Raw genomic sequence first — 23354 nt, 5'->3', positions numbered from 1 at the left:
ATAATACGTTTTTCGATCGATTTGTTTTTTATTTTACATGTATCGCCCCCTTAAGGCAATAATTCAATCTCCGAAGCTATTGTTTAGATCGGATCACTATAGCATATAACTAGCTGCCGAATAAATAGTTGATCGGAATCAAGTTCTTGTAAGGAACATTTTGTAATTGTGAAGGGCATATTTTTTATTGTACATTTAAAGAAAAAATATTTATGTAAAATATGAATATTTTCAGTCAACAGTAATTGTAAATTTTTATTTAAGCGAAAACTTTTGAACGTGTTACAAACCAGCAAACATATAGTTGTAAATTCTTAACTTTAGAAAATTATAATTTGTATTAATGTGACATTTCGTAAAAATTTTGAAAAGCGAATAATGAATACGTTTTGTTTTAACTTGGCTTTATAAGTTTCTTTTTACTGCTTGAGAGCAAGAAAATATTTCAAGATTTACCCATTTCTGAGAACACATCACAACCTATTACAAGAATTTATAAGAATCAGCATAACACAATAGTTGTAATTGTAATATGAAAAGTACCTGAAACAACAATTGTAAAAACGACATGAGCGACAATTTCTAATTTCATCAGATTCAATTCGAAATCATTTCAATTCATTGATTCAAATCGAATGCGCAAATACAGAAGCCCAAGCCCACACAACTGGAAGCTATTTGTTACCAGCATTGCCATTATCCCAACGTTAAACGTTCCGCAAGAAAATGCTGTCAGTTAATTGTATACAAATAATTTATATACAGTTATTTATTTAACATTGACCTTCGGCGACAGCTGTGCCTGCGACTCAATTGCTCTTTGCACATTGTTTTCGGGCGTCTGTCTGCCAAGGCAAGCCTTTGACAATACTGTACGCACACCTTCGCCTTCGCCTCCGCCTTCGCCGCGGTACGCACAATTCGTGCACTGTGTATTGTTTATGGCGTATGCCAACCTGTTATTTATAGTCGCAGGGCAAAAGTTTAATATGTAGCACATTATAAGCAGACATCGATATCCTTAAGCCCTGTCATCTCCGTTTGCCAATAACATGTATTCACTTGCCTCTGGTTTTCTGCATCTTTTCGATTCATTTAACTCGAAGAATGATGCGATATGAGCGTGAATATACCCAAATACACATAGACATACACATAGATGTGTGCGTATGTTTCCAGTGGTTAATATTTTGAATATGTTTGTAGTCTAATATGCGAAGGTGCACTCAATTGGAGACAATAAATTTCAATTTCGCTCCAGAAGCAAACAAGACATGTGACTGTGTACATACTAACACACACACACATGCCAATGTATATTAAAACTTTTTAAATAACGGACAAATGTGTGTGTGTGTAATGGTGTAAGAATCGAACGAATTCGCAAATAAACAAATAACCCAACAAATGAAGGGATGTTTGGAAAGAGGCAAAGAGTATCTGTGAAATATCCGCCAGTACAATATTCTGTCGAAATTCCGAGGGCTAGAAGGGTGTTTTGCCTTTCTAACCGAAATATCCGAAAGTGATACGAATTCGATTTCCTTTTGCATTATTTCGGCGGAAATAAGAAATAAAATGGAAATGCGAATCCAGATGGCGGCACGTTGGCAGGTGGAAAGCAAACAACCTTTGAGTAGAGAATTGGTGGGAATAAATATAAAAAGAAAATATTCTGTGTCGCTCGCGGCGCAAACAAAGCCATGACGACACGAAAAAAGGCGCTGCGTAAGCATAAAACAAAAACGAATCGGGGAGCTCCATTGAATGTCTGAATGTGTGATTAAATGCGCCGATAAGTGCGCGTTAGCGAGCAGCAACAACTGTAATATTAACAGTGCAAGACACTATCTACAAGCGGCTCAAGCACATAAAGTATATACTCAGCAACTCACCTGTAAAATACAGTTAGACGAAATAAACACGTGCTATAAGAAGGTTATATGACAACAAAATCAAATATAATCGCAGGGGACCGCAAGCACACCCCTTAGAGTGGATTATTTTGCCCGTAGAACATTTTCTTGTTCTGATGTTGGTGAGCGGTATTGCTAATTTGATATATGATATATTTTTGTATGTACTTATATCGCTCAAGATGTGTTAACTAATTTAAAAGTGTTTTCTCTGCCATCCATTTTTATACCCTAAACACCCAGAAAGAAACACCAGACACATATAGAATATCTAATATATGAAACTCTCGTGTCACGACTGTACCGATTTTGATGAAATTTGGTGTGCTTATCGGGTAGGTCTGAGAATCGGCCAACATCTTTTATTTATACCTCAAATATTATTATTTTGGTCTTATTTGAACAAAGTTTTTTCTTTATTTTTACATGATTCATGAAATGAATGAAAAATGCATTCAATTCGTAATTTTTATACTCATACGATCAACCCCTGATTTTTAATTGCAATTTTTATATTATTGCGTATACTTCTTATATAGCACAATTTTATATTCCATATGATTTTTACAGTTTCCAGTATACAAACTAAACACCAAAGAATATATCGGGACAAAACTTTGTACAACTAGTGCCTTTGAGGTATACCATCTCAAGTCTAAACATTGTACAAATCGAACCATAACTGTTCAAACTCCTAGTTACCGAATATGGGGACCCCAGTGCCTTGTGTTTACTTTTTACCGAAAAGAACAGTCAATCTGTGAGATATATTGTTGGAATTCGGAGACAGTCTCTTTTTGATAATAGTATGCCTGAATGTCAAAAATTCCTTAGCTCCCAAATACCTTATAGAAATATTTTCGAATTTCCGATTCACTTAATATTTGGTATATATATACATATTGGTATTTATTTCCCAGTGTACAGACAAAATATAAAAATCTTGGATGACTGGCAGAAAGACCGATTTTGGCAGCAAAAAATGTGGACTTCAACAGTTATTGCCACGGAAGCTGCGAATTATTCAAGTGAATTTGCTTCATAATTTAAACCCACTACGGCTTTGCAATGGCATAATATTAGTAAATAAAAAATGAATAAAAATCATTTTCGAAGCCAAAATGTTGAATGGCACAATTTGAATGCCAATTGAATTGAAATGCTCTCAATTTTCAATTAGAATGTCTGTTTATGGCTTAGATTTGGGTACAACATGCCTTTTCCATGGAATTCGGACAACTATATGTGACATGTTCTCGCGTGGACAAAACATTTAGTTTGTTTCTATTCGCCAAAGACGCACTGAGCAGCAATATTATGCATCCCACTGCGATGATAGATTAAACTTTTGTTTATTTTTAATTGCGATATTTTCGATGTATAGAGAGCTATCAAAAATTGTAATTTGTAGATTTTTGTTACTTAAACAAAGAACAATTTATTAACTTAGTCAGCTCAGCTAGTATATATTATATTTATAAATGTTCAGCGTGACGAGCTGTTCTTAAACCTTTAGGTATGCTACCAGTGAAGAGCCTACTGATATATCAAATTATTCTCTGATTTTGGATTTTAAAATCGCTCCAAAGAAAACGTGATTTCAAAGTAGCGTCGCTTATTTTAGTGTTAAAATCAGAAACAAACTTCGGCAAAGTTGTTCGCTCTTATCGGTGCAAAAACAATCCAATTGAAATTCGCTCTTATTTTACGCTTTGATTTTGCCAACTTAACACTTTAAAACACGTGCCATTTAAAAGATAGCTACCCTATATTTACGTATAATCACTGATTGCGGCAGAAAAAGATGTGCAATGTAAACGAGGCACAGTTGCGAAGAGGGTGGAAATTAAAGCTTGTTAAATTTAAGATGTTAACCGCTTCACACCAGCTACTTCAGTTGTTCGAAACACTTGTACAACTCGCCTCTACGTCTTGCCTCTGACTTCGGCGTCACTGGCGGCGTGGTATTTCCAGAGAATTGCGACAAGTAAGTAATTAGGGCTGTATTGCACGCGATGCTATCTTCGCGTGTTACCTGCCACTTAAATGATTTCGTCTGTACTCTTGTGTTGCCACTTTGGGCTCTGCAGTTTTGACAACATTTACGTTTACAAACTGCCAACTCACACACATCCAAACATATACATATATGTATGTATATATTGTATATAAGAGGGCAATAAAATTTCTAAAAATATTTGTACGAGTATAAGACGACGAGAATATGGTATGTGTAGCTCGAACCGAGTATAAATTGTATGGCTGCTAAAGTGCAACGGAAATGGGAAGGCAGCAAGCTTTTGTGTGAGGGCTACGTCGCCGAATAGCCGGCAGCGAGCGTGTTTACGAAATGCGCTGGAAAATGCGTGCGTGACAGGTGTGTGTGGTGGTAAGCGATTGAGGCGGTCTATTTGATTTAAGGCGATGCTTATCATTTATGGGTCAATTCAGTTTTTTATACGCTACAATAAAGGTCATTTGCCACCTACTAGTGACTGAGCGGCTGGTGAAGTGGCTGGCTGACCACTAATGTTTCTTTCACTGCTAACTTCTCTTTTGTTGATGTTTTCCTCTTTTTTATGTGTTTATTTAATGTATACCTTATCGGTTATTTTTGGCGCCTCAACTGCGGCACATTTTTCCTCGTGCATATAGAACTTACAATATGCAAAGCTAATTACAGCCTTCTCACAAATTTAAGAAAGAAATGTTGCTGAATAGCCAAAAAGGCAGCCGAACTGAGTTTAATACATCACTTTAACTGCTCAAAAGTTCTGTCCTTCTGTTGTTTTTATTAACGTCTGTGTTCTGTATTGATTCGCTGTTGATTGTTTGTTAACTGCCACAACTAAAGCCAACCAAATGCCGGCTTGTTAAACAAGAAATCAGAGACAGCGAATGCGGTTAAACAAATCCTAGAATAAAGAAATAAAATAATATTTGTTCCACTTAATCTGCAACAAAATGCCTTCACGTGCATATTATTTGGGAACATCATGAGACAGAAGAAAAGGTATACCACAGGGAGCGCTTGCATGTGACGTACGCATGTAGGTGTGTTGCCAGACCGCCAAAGTAAAATCAGCAAAAGTCTCAACTAAGCCAACTGTCACGTCCAATATTGAAACCTGTCGCTTTTTCAATAATCCCAACAACATCAGCAATGTCCGTGGCAATTCGGCGCACAGAAAAAGCAATAAAAAGACAAAAGCTTATCGAAGAAAGCCAAAAATGCGAAAAAAAACGACGCACCTGTGTGTAAAACAATAAAAAAGTTTATATGTATGCATAAAACGAATACCAAAAAGCTGAAAATCATTTATTTACTGAGAAAAGCGACACAAGTTTAAAGGCTGAAACAGAAAAAAGCCAGTAAAAGCAACAAGAGAGATGGAAAAAAAGCAACAGCGCTGTAGAAAAGAAATATTTAGCAGTCTTCGCCAATCTCACAATGTTGCCACCTGTGGGCGCACTCCTGCGCCCATACTTTTGCCACTTGTGCGTGCGGTGTTTTCATACAATATATACATACATACATTTTCGTGCGGCCATGGCCTCAGGTCTTCTGCATAACGACCGTCGGCACACGTACAACAATCAAGGTTAATTGATTTTCGAGGCATCACCATCGTGTGCCGCTTCGCGAATGGTTGTGTGTTTGTGTGTGTATATTGAAATGTTTTACCTTTATTTATTTTACTATATGCAGACCATTACTCAAATGTATGTTAGGCAGCGTGCAATACTTTGAAAACATGTGGCACAACTATATATTCTCGGCTCGTTAAACGGTAAAAAATCGCGCTATGTTTGGAGATGTATTTATACCTATTGATGAGGTAATGTTTTCGTTGTGATTTAAATAAATTCATTAAGGACAACACATGTATACACGAATGTTCCGCTTTGGAACAATTGCCTGGAGTTCTGACTCCCAATATCAATCAACGGTGTTCTGCAATTTCTTTCGCAATCGCGTTTGAATCGTGTAGCAGTAAATATATTTGTTTTCCAACCAAAATCCATTTAATTAATTCTTTCAGTTTTTGTAGGATAATATTGAGATGAGTTGTTGTGGTTATTGAACCTAATTAACTGCTAACGGTGAGCCTAATTTGCACCCAAATTCTAATTCCATATGTGATTCCAAGCTAAATGCATGCTAAAACTATTTAAACTTGTATGCAAATGCGAACTGAAAATCATTCGATGCGTTGCAACGGCGTACGCAAACAAGAGCGATCGAAATAGTCGATTTGGGAAACCACTTATTGCTAATTTATACACTTCAATAATTCTGCGAAAACGCAATTTCACTAGAAAAAAACTCCAATCTGTTGAGCGCGCCGGTGGCGAAGATAGAGAGTAATGGCAATGCAAATAAATAAATAAACCAAGTGAACAGCACATTTGCATTACACAAACCACGGATTGCCATCCCATACGGCCGCTCATGCGGCAGACTGCTGAACGGCAGCAAGTGGTGTAGTAGCTGTAGGTGATGCACAGCCATTTGTGGCAATGTTATGTGCGAGTGTTTTGGTAGAAATGAGTTGAAAGCAGCTTGGTGTTGTCACTCTCGGATTAATGGGGAATTAGAGAGCAGCCGTTGCAGTGCAACCAAAATTCCAAAAGTAACAACTTTTCTAATCAAATTTTCTATTTGCTCTGTGTTTGAGGTAACCACATAATCCAATTTGGAGTCACAAAAAAGATGTGAATACACAAATAATCTTGAAAGTTCAGTTTTATGTTGAAAAAGTGAATCTTGCATAAATACTCTTTAACTGTGCTATTTACTTCACATTTGTCGTTGAATACTTTCGTAAGAAGAGTATACACATTTCCTTGATATCGTTGCTAATCAAAAAAGTTTAAAAATTTTTCTCAAAACTACATAATCTCTTAGGTCTCTAGGTGATCGCTTGTAAATTAAAAAAGTTTTTTCCTGGTAATTTAAATACACATGCTTTGAAATTCACTATTTGTATAGCACATTTGCACTTATCAAGTTCATAAAGCCTTTTAGAACCCAATAGACTTAAAAGATTTTTAACCAGAAATATACCTTGCGAGCATAACCGATAGCAGGACCTTCATAACTATTCTCATTAGAAAGAGAAGAGCATTGCCAATGAACTTCAAATGCTAAGACTTTACTAAAATCACATTATTAAGTAGCAAAAGTCATGACTACTATGTTTCTTCATATTGTATATTATTACAGTTAAATTTTGCATACTATATTATTACCGTTGCCATATGCCGCTAGATGTATTTCCCGCACCGCCGTGAGTCTCAACAACTGTAGCCTGCGTAAACAGTCACGAACTCACACTAAAATTAACAAAATAAAATATTGGACATCCATTAGGTTCAATTCTAAAGAATATTGCGCTGTAAACCACGTGCCCCATTTGTCAAGTACTCTTTAAAATTAGAGTATTTTTTTTAATACGTTAAAGTACTTTAATCGTTCATTGGTCAACTCTGGCACGCAGTTGAAAGCATAACTCAAGGCGTAAACACATCGTAACGATTGTAACCGGCACACCAAGCATGCCCAGGTGCCAAATATTAGGCAAGTGCCAAGCACTTCTCGTAAATCGCCACTTACGCATATAGTTTTACGTTTCAGCATTCATACATATATATCTTATGCGTACTCATTATATGTGTGTGTGTATGTGCGTGTTTACTAAGTGCCGTTTCAGACAGGGATGCAAAAGAATCTGATGTTTTTCAAATTTTCTTTTGGTGTCGCTCTGGGCATTCACACGGTCAAAAAGAGTCCAGCAACTCGAGTCTAGTTTTTCTGCATTCCTTTTCACAAAATGTTCGTAAATATTTGTGCGGTTCGACTGCGCAACACCGCGCAACACTGCATGCTGCGTATTTCATTTGTATGTTGAGATGATGGTCACACATTTTGCTTGCAATGAATTACCATGAATATGGTAGAACAATATGCATAGTACAAGTACCTACCCGCTAAATAGTTTCAAAAAAATACTAAAGACGGGAATTCCCTAATCCACAAGAATGTATTGAATATCCGCAACTAATATTTTCAAGGCCAAATTTATAATAGCAATTTCCTAATCTTTAAGTATTAAAAACTCATAATTTCTTTACTCCGTATTAAAAATTCATAATTTCTTTACTCCATAATCTATATCTTAATTTTCTCCTTATTTACAATTTGTCATAATATTTCTATTATTCTATGCATACGTATTTGCATATTACATACAAAAATAGATAACAGAACTCAAATTTGCGATCGAATTCATTTGAAACCGAGCGCTCTTGCAACCATTCAAAGGATTTGAAAGTGAAAAGGAATGCTGAAAAGGGTAGCAGCGAGCTGTTACGAAAAAGAACACAAAGCGTGCCACCCGAACACGAGTGGCACGGTCCCTTCGTCTTTCCTCGTCGTCCCCTCGCCCACAATAAACTGGTTTGAGACTCTTTTGCGTCCCTGTCTGAAACGGCACTAAGTAGCCAGTTGTCTAGCTCTTTGCGCACTTTCGTTACACCCGAATGCAGATAAACCACGTTTCGTTCACTATTTCGCCAACAACAGGTTCCTGCACGAGTCCGCACCTGAACAACATGCGGTTGATTATTTCTATAAGTTGGGCGTTTGTGTTAACACGCCGTGGATTGGGGAAGACTCGTTGGCTGTGTGATCTGAATTGCTAATTTTTTGATAGCAGCAATTTCTTTTTGTATATTTACTTTGACTATTTTTCTAGAGTATTTTTTATTCGTTAAAAGTTTGGTGTTTGCCTGTAATTTTGCTCTTTTCGGTGATATTCTTTGCACAATCGCAATGCCGGGAATTAACTTTGAGGTTATGTAGGTTTAAGGTGAGGGTATGGCAAGACAAACGATAGACCGGCAACAAGCAACTGTGTGGCTGCTTAAAGTTCCCAGATACCGAAATCATGACAACTGCAGATAGAACAAGTGGCTACAGTCCCCTGAAATTTTCCTTGTACTAATATCCCACACAGCGCAACGGCACTAAGATAAGAGATAATTTGTCACTAAATATAATTAGATACTATCTAACTGTTGAATGGCTAACTTCGAAACTAAACTTCATTATTTGTTGCAGGAATGGTATTTCAAATCTTTCCAACGAAACAAAAAATTACGATTATGTGGAGAACATTTTTCTGCTGTATTATATAATATGTAACCATGTACTTATGCATATAAAGCCAGAGTTGCATTTTCTGCTGGCAAAAAAATGCCATAGTTTGCATGTTTGCAAGTAATCGTCGACTAATTCTTGACATTAAACTATCTGCCTTTTAACTTTCTTGATATTTGATATGATGAACCTTTAGCATGCTATTAGAGCGCAAATAAGACGGCCCTGCAAGAACAGAATTGCATTTGTAGATGAATTAATAAAGATAATTCTGAAATTTGTTAAATAGTTTGATGTGATATTTTTTGATTTTATATTAAAAACGTGATAAAATAAAAATGTTATTTATTATTATTTTTATTTATTTTATATTTTTCTACCCGATTTAAGTAAACCGGTTAACAGAGAGAGCAATTTTTTTCTTCTGTTTGTTGTCATTTTTGTGATACTGTTAAATATTAGTTTTTGATTTCAGAAGATAAGTTGACCAGAAAGATTTCCAATATTTCGAAAACATATTATTGAGTTAATGCAAATTATGAAACAACTCAAAGTCACTCGAAGCTTCAAACATTCTTTCGAATGTCATAATTTTCACTAATGTTGCGTGTTGCATACTAAGCAAATACCATATATGAATAGGAAGATAAAATTCAAATTATATTTTGCTTGTTGCGCATTGAGTTGAGTGAGTAGCCGTGAGCGAGACTCGAAAAATAATTTCCAACATTTGACCTTTTTCCTGTATTACAAAAATTTCCTATCGGACTAGCTGTGTAATAATTTCATTTCAACTACCGTCGTTGACATATCATATTGCTGTGAAATATTTTCCTGTTGTTACTTTCCACTTTTCGATCAGCGCAGTCTCTCTTGTACACCATTTAGGCTGCCGTTAATTCAGTACACTACAGCCCTTGCTTGCCAATATTTCCGAGAATTTACCGTCAACCTTTTTTTTTATTTATGTCCGCGCCTAACTATACACTACCATACACACAAGACGAACGTACATATGTATGTATGCATGTTATAAAAAATAAATTTGGTATTTTGCAGGTTGTCAATTTTTTCACCTTCCAAAGTGCATGTGTGAGTAAGTGTGATTTGAGTGAAAGGCGTATAATTGCAGTCAACAACAGCAACTCTTTTTGGTCATATTTGAATATACCTTGTTTCACCATTTGTGTGAGTGTGTGTGTAGGTTAGTAGCACTCGTTTGCGTGCGAGTGCGATGTCAACACTTTGGCACATATTGTCACAAAATTATTCAGGCAGCAATCGGATATTCTTTCTGCTTCAACGCCAGCTAAAATGCCATTTTTCGATTTGCACTGGGATTAAACGGCACGATTGCGCACTTTCATGCTCACCTACGGGATTCTGGCAAATGTGTGCCTTTGAAGGCTTTTTCCTATTGCACGCACAGCATCATAAATTCACGCTGTCATCTCACTGGGAAAGTACGTAATAGACAATAAAAATGTATGAAAATATTATTTCATTTTCCAAACATATTCGGATGTGTGCAAAATGTTCATTGCGTACTTTTTTGATTGCTATTCCGTATGTCCTTCTTTCATTTTCTCGACTTCACGCCTTTTGATTCCTTCACAAATATTCCTTTATTTGGTGCGGCCAACATTTTCCATTTTCTTATATTGTTCAGCAATTGTGTATTGAATTGCGACCTTTGTTGGATTGACTTGCCTTTATGTAGCTATTTGAAAGATGTGCCATTGCCCGAATGATTTAGTAAAATTGTCACGTGTGAAAAGGGTTTCCTGGCCGTTGATTGTATTGAACACATTAGCTATACAATGTCCGGATATGTGTGTGAATAGTTGTGAATTTTGTCATGAAAACGACTATTTCGACAAAATTGATTTGTTAACTTTTTATTGCAGCAATTTATGATGAATTGGCCCATTTTAGCTGACAGTTTGCAAGTCTGATTATAAAATTTTGTTGTTTTCATGACGATATTTGGAGTTCATCATCGCGAACTATTGGCCGAATATCAAACTTTGCTCAATTTTGTCATAAACATTGCGCTCATAGAAAGTATTTACTACAATTTGAGAAATACAAAACTATTCGAAATGCATCTTAATTATTATGAGTATTGTACGCACTACCGTCAAAATTCACAATTCGCTTTAATAATGTTGCTATTCTCGATCAAACAGCTAGCAATTAAATAAGCAGCCAATTGTTGTTGCCATATATTATTTAATACAAAAACGCTTTTGCTTATAACTTTCCTTCAGGCGTTTGTGATACATAGCTTTCACAAGTTCGAAATCAAATCACGCACAAATTCGCTTAAAGCTGAAAATTAAATTTTCCTCATTTTCGCTGAGATTTCGTCTTAAAGTGTTAAGTTCTTTATATTTTCCAGAGGCCAAATATCGTTTTAATTTTTTGGTTATTTTATTATATTTTTCAGCGCTCATAAACTTTGCCGCCAAATCCTTTTTCGCCATTAAATTTCCACACTCCAAATGTTGTTTGTGCTTTGGAAAGTTATGCGAAATTCAACTCATGCATTCAAGCGCAAGATAAAGCACTTCCAATTAACGCAAAATAAATAAAACTCAACTAATTGTTTGAAAACTGAATAAACAAAGAATATGCTTCAAGGCGAGAACACACACAAGCAAACACTTAACGGTACATAGAAAGGGCGCACAAAAGAAAGTCGCCAAGGAAGCGAAAATAAAAAATAAAAAAATAACACATACTTGTATTGCTTGTGTTGTAGTTGTTACTTGTTTTTTTTTTTTGATTTTTTCCGCTTTTATGTGAAGTTTCCACAGGGACATTCGTTCAAGAAAAGGAAGGAGTGGCGTGCAAAGTGTTTTTATATATGTAAACTTACATGTTTGTATTAACTTAGCAAATATGTACAGTTTTTCTTAAGCGAATTCTAAACAGAAACGTTGTGTCAGTTCCAGTATCATTTTCACTCGGTTCTGCTCGCCGTTCGCTATTCTCCACTATATGTCCTTCTCTATTTACCTCAAATGCTTTTATCCACACATACGTACGTGCATATATACATGTGTTCGGCTTTTAAAGTTTCTTGCCTACTCTATTGTACGCCTGGGTGCAATACGCATGAATACCCGAAGGAAATTTGAAACTTTAAAAACTTTTCTAAATATATTCAATTGCCCACAAACGTTATTCGTTTTGCCGTGACCGTTTCGCCTTTACAAAGCAAAATGTCTTTACTATTTTAAATGTAAAGTAATTTGCTTATGCTTTTATGGGCCATTTCGCGCATTAAGTTTGAACTTTTGATGTTTGCGGTGGTTACGTATACGCCCCGCCGTGCACTCATTGATTATTTTAATATTTTAAATTGGGTTATCAAGGAGCTTACACGCTTTTGAGAATATATCAATGCTATTGAAAGAGTTTGGTATTTTAAATCGAGTTTAGTCAACGGGATTTCGATTGAAAAAATTCCATATGTGTTTTTGAGAAATAATATTTCGAAATAAGTGTGGAATTTCCTTGGGAGAAAAGGAAATGTTAACAGAATATGCATCTATACTTATCAATATCTTCCCAAATTTAACATTAAATTCAATACTAAGGCACAGCAAAGATAGAAGATTTCGTTTGCCTTAACGGCCAATTTACGAAATCTACCGACGGTCGCTATGAAGCCATTTAAAGTTGTCGCGACGCATTTATCTTGCAATCATCATAAACGTACAGCGCCTTACAAATGACTGCTTACCAGTATGCGTACATATCGTCACAGAGTGATGCAGAATACCCGGATAATTGTATAAATTTATCACTTAAATGCAACTTAACTTCCACTTCCTTGATCACAAAGGACAGAGCAGTGCAGAAAACGCCATTAAAAGTATAGTAACTCCTGAGAAAATCCCCAAAGACTGGAAAGACAATATGTGATTCTTTCAAAAAAACATAAAAACAAACAAAACAAAACGAAAGGAAACCCGGCGGGAAAGAGAAAAGCATTAAAAGCGTTGACGTATTTAAAGAGCATACATAACAAAGCAGATGCGGTGGCTGAAATGCTCGCAAAAGACTAAAAATTACGAAACGAAAAATTCACAAAAAGTATGAAAATGGCGACACCGGCAATCACTTCGAAACGCAAACGCAACTTCTTCGCAGACTGAAATGCCCGCGCACACACATACACACTGAGTGTGTGTGGATATTAATGCACACAAGTAACGACATCCTCGGCGTGATAAGCAGAAGAAATATGAGCAAAGGATATAAATTGTGTCAGCGGTGAAATGATAAAAAACCACTTAAAGACGCAAACAATAGCGGAGCGCGAAAGAACGACAGAACGAAGATCGCGGCGACAGCGAAGGAGCGCATTGAAATCAGACCGTCGCGCGAATGGACGAAGGTGAGAGTACAAGTATATGCAATGCAGGAGCATAAGCACAAAGACGAAACATTGAAGAGGACAATTGTGTTGACAATGCTAATAAGGCAGTCGTTGAGGCGGCCGCGGCGGCAGCTGGAACAGTCTGCGATTGAAAGCGGCGAACAATTGACCCACCGCAGTGTGAAGCTGTGGAACGCATACTGACTCACCACTCGCTCTGCGGATAACAATGAAGCTACTAGACAAGCGCAGCGACCACTTTATGAGTGAGAGGCTATGAAAATTCTATGCTGAAAATTATAGAAATAAACAAACAAGAGGCGATACTAAAAAAATAAGAGAAACCGCATTTTAATAAATTCAAACGTATGATATCATAAATAAACAGCTTGCCTTTATATAATTTAAAAGTAGAACCAACTTTACAAAATGGTGTTGCTAGAGAGGATATATCTTACTACCAATTTTGATAACCTTACTTGTCTGCGACCAAAACCTTTCAAATGGCATTGATTACTAAAATTGTTTAAAGTGTCCCTCTTAAACTAATCCTAAATCTCAGATGACAAACTGCTCATAGAAATAAAAGAAATCATACAATCCGCCTTTGAAAAATTATGCATTTTTTATTTGACGACGCGACGCTTTTTTATTATTTCTCGAGTCTCCCGCTTACGTTAGAGGTTGAAGCAAAAGCTTATTTATCTTATCATTCTCTAGTCGGTGACTAACTATTGTGTTTGTTGGGATATTTGCCAGACTAATAGAAATAACAAGCAACATGCCGAATGAGCACGAATAAAAGAATAACTGCAACAAATTTGTAACTGTTGTGTATTGAAGTGAGATTATTACCATCATACCCTCATTAATGTTTCTTATCAACGCTACTAGTGAATACACGAACAAGCAAATAAATACTTATGTAATGCAATAACGAAATAGCTGCGAACAGCTGGTGATGAGGCGGTGGATCGACGATTACGACGGCCTGCTGACGGCCCTGGTGCTCACAAACCAAAAGCAGCGACGCTCATTTGTACGGTCTTCTTCGCAGATGCTGGCAAAAATTAATATTTTTACAGCGTCTATGGTGAATTTCACACCCGAGAAAATTCTTAAAATTTACTAGGCTAACTTTTCCCACAGCTGCGTATTCCTTCATATAATTCTTTCACATTTTTACTTTTCCCTTCCATACATTCTTTTATTTTCATTCTTCTCTGTCGGTTGGTGGTGCTAAAAATGGCGAGAAACTCGAAAAATTTCAAAGGAAATATTTTCTGCAAATGCTTGCTGTTCTCCGATAAATTCTGTCTTTCAACTTTTTGCTCGTGTTTTTGCTTTTTTGTGGGGCGCTTACTTACCGGATACTGGCTGCTATTACCTAGCACCAACAAAAACATTCTTATGGTAAATGTTAAGTGAGTAATATCGTTTACAAATTATTTCCATTGCATGCAGCTACCTGGTCATCAGTGCAGTGCCTTCATTTTCGTACCCACTACGCTCTGCTGCGTAATACATGCTACCGTTTAATCTTTTGTTGCTATGCGCCGCGATTAGGTTACTTATGTTATTGTACGCTTCATAATTAGCCCTGGAAGAGTATATCAAGTACTGAGAATTATTTTTGGCCCAAAAAAAATTGTCCAATGGTAAAAGATCTTGAAATCGCTAAGAACGATAATATTCGTAGTGGTTTATACGAGGTGTGTTCAAAAAATAACGTGAATTTTTGTGTTTTTAATAAAATATTTATCATTTGTCTACATTAATGTTGTTGTCTTCAAAAAAACTTAGTCCAATTTTTTTCAGCCCTTCTTTTAATCGTCGAAACATTTCTCGAACTCGATTTTTGGTAATGCGCTTTTAATGTCGCCTATGCTTGTAAAATGACGACTGTTCACGGTTCTCTTTATTATTGGAAATTGGAAAAATTTCTTGGAGACATGTCTGGCGAATATAGAGGCTGGTTCATCGTTACAGTATTGTTTTTGGACAAGAATTCACTACCTTTAGTTTTAAAATTCTCGTTATTTTTTTAACACACCTCGTATGGTGATGCCTAATTTTGGCCGGGCTAGACCTATGACAGGCCTCATAAAAAGCGTGTAACTTTTATTTTAAAACATCTATACAATAATGGCCATATTTCCGCTATGTACAATTTAAGAATTTGACAAGGCAGGCTACTTAAACTCTGTTTAAATGCGCAAGGGAAATACAATTTTTATTTTAACGATTTAAGGAGGAGGAGGTTGTTATTCTTCTCTCTAAATATTAGATATGCCTCTAGCTCGGAAAAGAAACAACACATGCCTGCATCTCTGCTATTTTATTGAACACATTGTAATCACAGAACAACACCAAATGACAAGCTGTACTCGAATCAATCAAAAATGTAAAGACATTGCGTTGCTTGAAAAACTCTCAAATAACACATCGAAGTAGAACGACGTTCGAAACAACGTAATCTCAGCGCATTTCGGAGGATACAAAATTTATGTATCGCTACCGCGGACAATGTTCATCATCATACGGCGACAATTTAGGTAACCATATTGGTTGGGCAATGAATTCAGAGTTGTTGCAAACAACATTATTAAGTGAGTACTTATAAACGGTCGGTCGGTCGGTAAATGCGAGAGGCATATTTTCATTATTCATGCAACAGTGGTTAAAGCAAAAATATGGGCGGAAAAAATAGGCGTCGTTGCTGGCGAAGATAAATGATTGATAGCATTAATGTTATGGAAAAGCACATTGCGTTTGGGAAAATATTTTTGAAGTATAATATGTTTTCGTTTAAATGTCCTTCACGAGCATATTTGTACAGTTAAAGTTTCTTTCAGCTGAAATTAACAAAAAATAAAATAAAAATACGCCTCATGAATATTAGTACGATTCATATTAAACAAATTTTCAGCCGGAGGATAAAGTACTATACTACCACAAATTTATCTTTACTTTAGAAGTTTTAAACCCAAAAGCGAATAATGAAAAGCGAAAATGAAATTAACAAAATTGATTCTACTTTTATTGACTTAAATCAAATTTTTCTAACGTATACATACGATTCATTATGTACATATATGTTATTATTACTTTCTAGTTTCGATGTACGGGGGAGAGCGTTTGAAAAGGCGTTGTACTGGTCGGACACCAACTCGTTTGGACCTCGGGCTTACTTCATTACAAATCAGCAACCTGCAAAATTGACGGTCGAGAATATTCAGTTGGACGATGAAGGCGTAAGTAAATAAAAAACCAATGATTCAGCACACAAATATTATATTAAATCGCTATAGGGTCCTTTAATATTTTCGTTAATCATGACTTACTGCCATTTGATAAAGTGTTTCACAATTTAATTGTATATGAGAAAACCATACAAGCGCAAAAAATAATTTTCTTTATAATTTTCTAATTTAATTTATAATAAAAACATATTATATTTTATTTGGAGACTCAAATGTCCATTTACATTATTAAGTCAACCCAATTCATTTCTGTCCCACAGGTATACAGATGTCGCGTCGACTTTCAGAACTCGCCCACGCGCAATCATAGAATTAATTTAACGGTTATTGGTACGTATACATACAGAGCCTAAGTCAGCCAAACACGTAAATATGTAATTTCAGACACCACGCATTAATTGCGTTGACATTCACCTCTTCTTATGTGTATGTATTGTATATGTGTGTACTTATGCTGTGCCACACATTTCTGAAAGTATAATATACATGAACATATAACTGCCCCACACCTCCTTCTGATGTGATTAAAATCGCTCTTTAATTATACATATGTACCCATCGTGTTTTCATTACTTTCTTTTCGCTTTTCCTTCGCTGCAGTTCCTCCACATCAAATTCTGGTTTACGATGCCTCTGGACGTGATGTCGCCGGTGCTGTGGGCCCATTGCTGGAGGGCGACAACATTGTGTTGACATGTGAAGTGCGAGGCGGTAAGTAAAACTGTCCACTTAATGTAAAAGGGAAGGGTGACAGAAGTATCATGGCTATATGTGCCAAATTTGACCCAGACTGATAAACAAAAACTACATTTCCACGTATTTTATTGTTATACAACATTTTATTAACGACTTCGAAATCCGCTGCTGACCCAACGCTTTTCCATACCCTCGGCTCGGCTCGGCTGAATTTTGAAGCGCCATTCGGTAGATTGGTAGACAGTTTAGACATAAACGATTTTTAAGCGAAGAGACGTATGCACGACTCGCATGAGGCAAGTTTTCGATGACTTCACGACCTGCTCAACAACTCCGCAGACGTGATTCCATGGATACAAAATAATGTCAAGCAAACTCGTTGCTCAACTTTTTGTCCATGTTAAAAATCACCAGACAAACTTTTCGCGCCGTAAATTGACAAATGGAAATCAAATTTCACGCTATAATAAAAGATTGTACCAATTTAGGAAATAATGCAAATTTTATATGATGGTATTATATTGTTATCGATAGTTAAACGAAAAAGTCTACAAAATGGGGGTTTACTTCCATAAAGCTATGTCTTACTTAAAAACCTTAAACACTGGAAACATCAGTTGGCATCACAACCTTCATATTCCAACTGCAAATATAGGATATCCTAGATCGCTTATTATAATTGTGTGTAGGCTGTTGGAGTCTTAAATGTGATTCATTTGACGGCAGTTCAACTTCTCTTCGTGTGAACGAGAAGCTAGCACTATTAGGAATTATTAAATTTTAATTTTAAAGATTTTCGATAACTTATCCGAATATCTTATGCATATGACCCGCGGGCACTTTCAGCTTGGTAAATCTAGTGCAGAGTATTCAAGCTGCACAACAACAAAACAACGAAAATCATTATAAAAGCGATGTAAAGAAAACCATGAGCGGAGGAATCTGTGTATATATCTTTTATATAATATAAAATTATACATATGTACAATAAAAGGCAACATATATCGGTTTTAAAATGTTCGCCAATGTCCCGGCCATTATACACACGTTGCAGAGAGCGCGCTTACAAGATGGTTGAGAGACACTTTTTTGCTTGCAGTTTAAACTACGAAATAAGTATAATATAATATTTTTCTTTTAACAAGCGCGCGATTTAAAATATTATTTTCGGGTGACAGCATTGAACTTTTTTAATAAACTTTTGCAGAAAAATTAAAGAAAAAGTGTAAAACATTAAAAATGTTCGCTAGTGAGCGAAGAATTTCAACACATTTAACATTGCTAAGAGGCAGAGGAAAAAGTCTGCGCGAACTTTTCAACTTAATCACAATCAAAGTAAAGCTCCAGGCGAGCGGGCAAATGTACACAAATCTACACACGCACATATCTATTTATTTGAGCCTTTGTGTGGAGTAAAAAGGCTTAATGGTAATTTGCGGCATGTTGATTACATTGTATTTAGAGCTTTATAAATTATACGTAAGCGCTAATTCACATCCGGCTAGGAGGAGAAATTTTTGCAGCAGTCTAGTTCCGGCTACGATGTCTGCGCCACTTTTGGAACTTTTTCCATGAAAGGCCATAGCGGCAGTTCAGCAGTGGGGCAGAAGGACAGCAGGGGTTTCTAAGAAAAATAACACGCACACATACATATTGTATGTGGTTGTCGACACTTCGTGCCCCTTTCGGTATTTTTCTCATTTGTTTAATGTGCCGAAAACAATAGCCTCCGCACAATTTATGAGCAAATTAATTAAATCGATGTTTTAAGTGCAGACAAAAAGCAAAATGTAATATTAAGCTTGTACTGTGCAAAAGTGAGCGAGCTAGAACAAAGGCTTCAGCTAAGTGCCAAAGCGGGTAGCCAGTAGCCAACGGGCCGAGAAAGCCAAGGAATTGTAAAGAGAAAATATCTCGAGTTGGCAGCAAGTGTTGTGCGTAAAAACATATGCCTCAGGCCACATGCCACATACGAGTACACCAACACACATTCCTCATTGCCTTGCTGCACGTATCCAACTACCGGCATCGGCCGCAACGAGAGCGGAAGGATTACCGGGTATAATATTATTTTACCACATTGTGGGTGTAGACGATTACACTAAAACAAGAGCTCAACGACCATAACACACAGTCTGGAAAGAATAAAACACACGATTTTCTGATTACAGACATTTAGGTATAAGTAAGAACACACATTCAAGTATTGCTGATATATATATATGTATATATACATATACTTATGAAGGGTAACACATACAGACATTAGACAACACTCCTCTGGCGGGTCAGTTCGTTCGACTAGGCTGAGCAGGCCCATGGGTCTATTTAGTAGCGAAACAATGACAAGCATTGAGAATGTGGCACGGCAAATGTGAGAGGGGTGTATTAGCGTTAAAGCGGCAGAGCGCAATGTAGTACAGCGCTTTGAGAATAAACTGTACCTAAATTACCAATGAGCGATTAATCTATGCCAGACATTGTATAAAGTGCCAAATTGATTAAAATTAAATCAAGTTAAATTAAGTTAGTTAATAAATTAATTACAGAATATATATTAATTTTCATACGTGAACTTTAAGTAGCTTTGTGGAAAAATTTTTCCTCAGTTTTGTGGTACGTAAAAAGGAACTTTTAAAACGTTCACATCACTTCAATTAAGTTAGTTTACAAAACAAATTAAAATAGTGTTCTAAAATACTTATTTTATGATATGAAACATTCGTGTGCTCATTTAATTAAAAAAAGTTCAAATAGATTGAATCTCTTTTCGACACTTTCGTTTCCCACTAGCGGCTATGCGTGCCTTCCTTGGCTTATTTTGTGTTCTGTTTGGTTACATATGGCGTTCCCTTGGGTGCAAATAAATATCAATTATTAGAGAAAGTTTTCAAAAAAGGACAACAAAAACAACCATACACTAAAACATACAACAAAGCACACACAACATATTTATTGTTTTGTTCTAGTCAACGCGGTGCTTGATTGCAGCTCCTCTCAAACAACCGACACACTCATTTGTGTGTGTATGAGTTTGTCTGCTGCGCCAACAACAAGTCGTAAATTATGTTATATACTTATACTTTCTTTGTTGTTACGGCTTATTAGCCAAATAAGTATTTTAAGCCGTGCATGTGGTTGGGCCGCTGCCCGGGGCAATGTCTGTAGTAGTTTGGCGGTAAAGAGCGAGGTAAATGTGCATATGTGTGCATGTGTGTGCAATAGTTAATGACGGTGTGAGTTTGCGGTTCGCTATCATAATATATTTATTTACTGGTGTAAAATTTATTTATTTAAATGCAGCCACTAACTACTAAGTGCGCTTGCACAAATTGAATGCTGAATTGAATGCTCGAAATATTCAAGCAGATTTTGTATGAAAAATTGGTTTATTTGCTGACTTTAATTTAGAAATACTGATTTAACTGCAGTTTGGTGGAATTCGTTCGAATTTCAGTTCTTCAATTTTAGAGTTTTCAATTTTTTTTATATACAAGTACAACGAAGTTATCCACGAACTTTGGCTCATAGTTTTATTTAATTAAATGTAAAAGAAAATTTTATAAAACTAAGTTACAAATAGAGTAAGAATCACACAAAACTTGCCTCCATTAGCTTCTATGTGGCAATCTCATACCCAAACATACACATGTTCGAGCTGCTCACTTATTTACAGAGCACGTTCAATTGCTTGACATTTAGTCGCTGCTGTGGCTGTGACACTAAGGACTTATAGGGAGCAGTCGAGGATGACAGTTGTGCAGATTAAAACAGAGTAATGCTTTTCATTAGCTGATGCTATTTTCACTTGTTCATTTGCACTCGTACTCTCACACACGCTCTAAACGAAACAATGTCGGAAGTATAGATGGGAGGCTATTACTTTGCTGTTTGATGCTACGGTTGGGCAGGCTGCTGTACTTCAACACAATGTGTGTATGTATGTGTACGTGGACGTACTCGTTTAGCGCAGTTGGTAGGAGTTCGTAACGGTTACCAATAGTGGTACTTCAACTTTGACTCAAAGGCGAGAGCCAATCACGTGGGCACATACACGTGGAAAGGAATTGCAGAAATGGCAGCTGCCGTGCTCGAGATACTCGTATATTAAGAAATAATTGCCAATTTCGCTCGCAATCAGTAAATTAAATTGCAATTAAGCAATCGAAATCCGATCGAAATACCACAAGTGATTTCGTTTTTTTTATTTTGCAATTGCATTTACTTTATATTTCACCTTCACTACAATGCTTCTTGCCTAACTCTTCTTACTTAACCACTATTTCACTACTATGCCGAACGTGCTGACCCATTACTTGCACAGTTTTTCTTCCACCGTGCTTTATTGCCTCTGAATGGTGTGATTTCAATTGGAAATAGATAAAGCCACCAGCCACCCGAATTGAGAAAATAACGAAATATGCTCGCGCTGTCAGCAGTACGAAGCATGGTAATAGCGCGGCATGCCGGCGTGACGGCAGTGGATTGTCCGCTGTCCTACATGTGATGTCAAAGCGCTGCTGCAAATTCACGTAAACATTTTAATCCGCTAAGCTTTCATTCGCTCGGTTCCATTTCATGGCGTGCAACACAGCGTTGCTGCCGAGAATTGAAGGCGCCGTTGTGCATTTAGATTTACACAAAACTGCTGCTGCAAGCGGACGCGCTAAACCTCCTGCAAGGCGGCGGAACAACAGCGGTTGTCAGCTGTAGGTAAAAAATATAAACAAAAAGGAAAAAGCGGCGCTTCTTCAAGGTGATCAGACTGTGTGCCAGCTGTTGTTGTAAATGGAGCAACTACGGAACGCATGTTGCATGCCACACGTAAGCGAAATTGTAACCAACTGATTGCAAGAACTTTTATTACCACTACAAGTGCAATACAGCTTTTATTAGTGCCCTCTGCTTTTGTTGCCATACGTTTCTAAATTGATTAAATTGCATGATTTGATACGCTCTCCGTGCACTCCAAGCTATTTCGACTACCCGGTCACACCCACACCCACACACTGCATATGGTTGTACTTGTATGCATGGGAGCATCTCTTAACCAATAAAAGCTCTTTCTATTGAAATTCCATTGGAGTTGAACCATTTAATTGAAAGTGAATGGGCAATTGATAGCAGTTGCTTACAGGAATTCAGCATGAGTTTGATCTCTGGTAACGCACGATGGTCATTTGTGCCTGGTTGCTTTGCTGACAAAGTGAATTAAATACATTTTGTAAGAAATATACATATATGTATGGTGTATTAAGCTACTTGATTGTCGCTTTGCTTTACTTCGGGTATAATATTTATCCCCAAGTTTTACTTTGCATTAGAGAGTAAGGTTATAACTTTATCTAAAATATCGTTAAATAAACCTGTGCAAATGCCGAAACATTTAGCTGCATACTTTGTGTTACAGCATAAAATAGGCAAATTTCGGGAATCAAAAAAAGCTAATACATCAATTGAACTGTGCTTGAAAAGCTTGGTTAATTTAGCTTTTACGGTTTAAAAGATATGTAGATTAAACTATTTAGGGGCGGTGCCAAGCCCACTTTCTGTTAATTTAGTGCTCAGTTATGGCACTTTATATTCCGTGCATGTGCAATACCAACCGTCTTATGGTACCAAGAAACATGTGTACCAAGTTTCATAAAGATATCTCAATTTTTACTCTAGTTACAGACAGACAGTAACCCGAAATCCAACTCGTCTCGTCATCCTGATCATTTATATATCTATATCTATCTCTATTAGTTTCAGGTGAACAAAACTATGTATTATACCCTATAGCAACATGTTGCGAGAGTATAAAAATTTATTAGTTTGTGATGAAATTAGTGTGAATGGTCAATATAACTTACAAACATATTAAAATGACTGGCTGACAATTTCATTTATGCCCCACAGATAGGTAGCAAACTGGCAGTGACTGT

The 23354-nt window shown here is 36.5% G+C and overlaps 1 protein-coding gene across 2 annotated transcripts in view; it reads left to right on the top strand.

The window, feature by feature from the left end:
- The window catches only part of side-III (sidestep III), a 183812-nt gene that overhangs the window by 116105 nt on the left and 44353 nt on the right, over positions 1 to 23354 (top strand). For both annotated transcript variants that reach the window (XM_036357354.2, XM_036357353.2), the window contains exons 4-6: positions 16584 to 16722; positions 16992 to 17061; positions 17332 to 17442. In XM_036357354.2, coding sequence (XP_036213247.2) covers positions 16584 to 16722; positions 16992 to 17061; positions 17332 to 17442 — 320 coding nt within the window. The remainder of the gene's footprint in view (positions 1 to 16583; positions 16723 to 16991; positions 17062 to 17331; positions 17443 to 23354) is intronic.

This window comes from Bactrocera oleae, chromosome 2, assembly GCF_042242935.1.
Source record: "Bactrocera oleae isolate idBacOlea1 chromosome 2, idBacOlea1, whole genome shotgun sequence".
Lineage (NCBI taxonomy): Eukaryota > Metazoa > Arthropoda > Insecta > Diptera > Tephritidae > Bactrocera > Bactrocera oleae.
The sequence above is the reverse complement of the archived record's forward strand: the minus strand, read 5'-3'. Positions and strand labels throughout refer to the sequence as shown.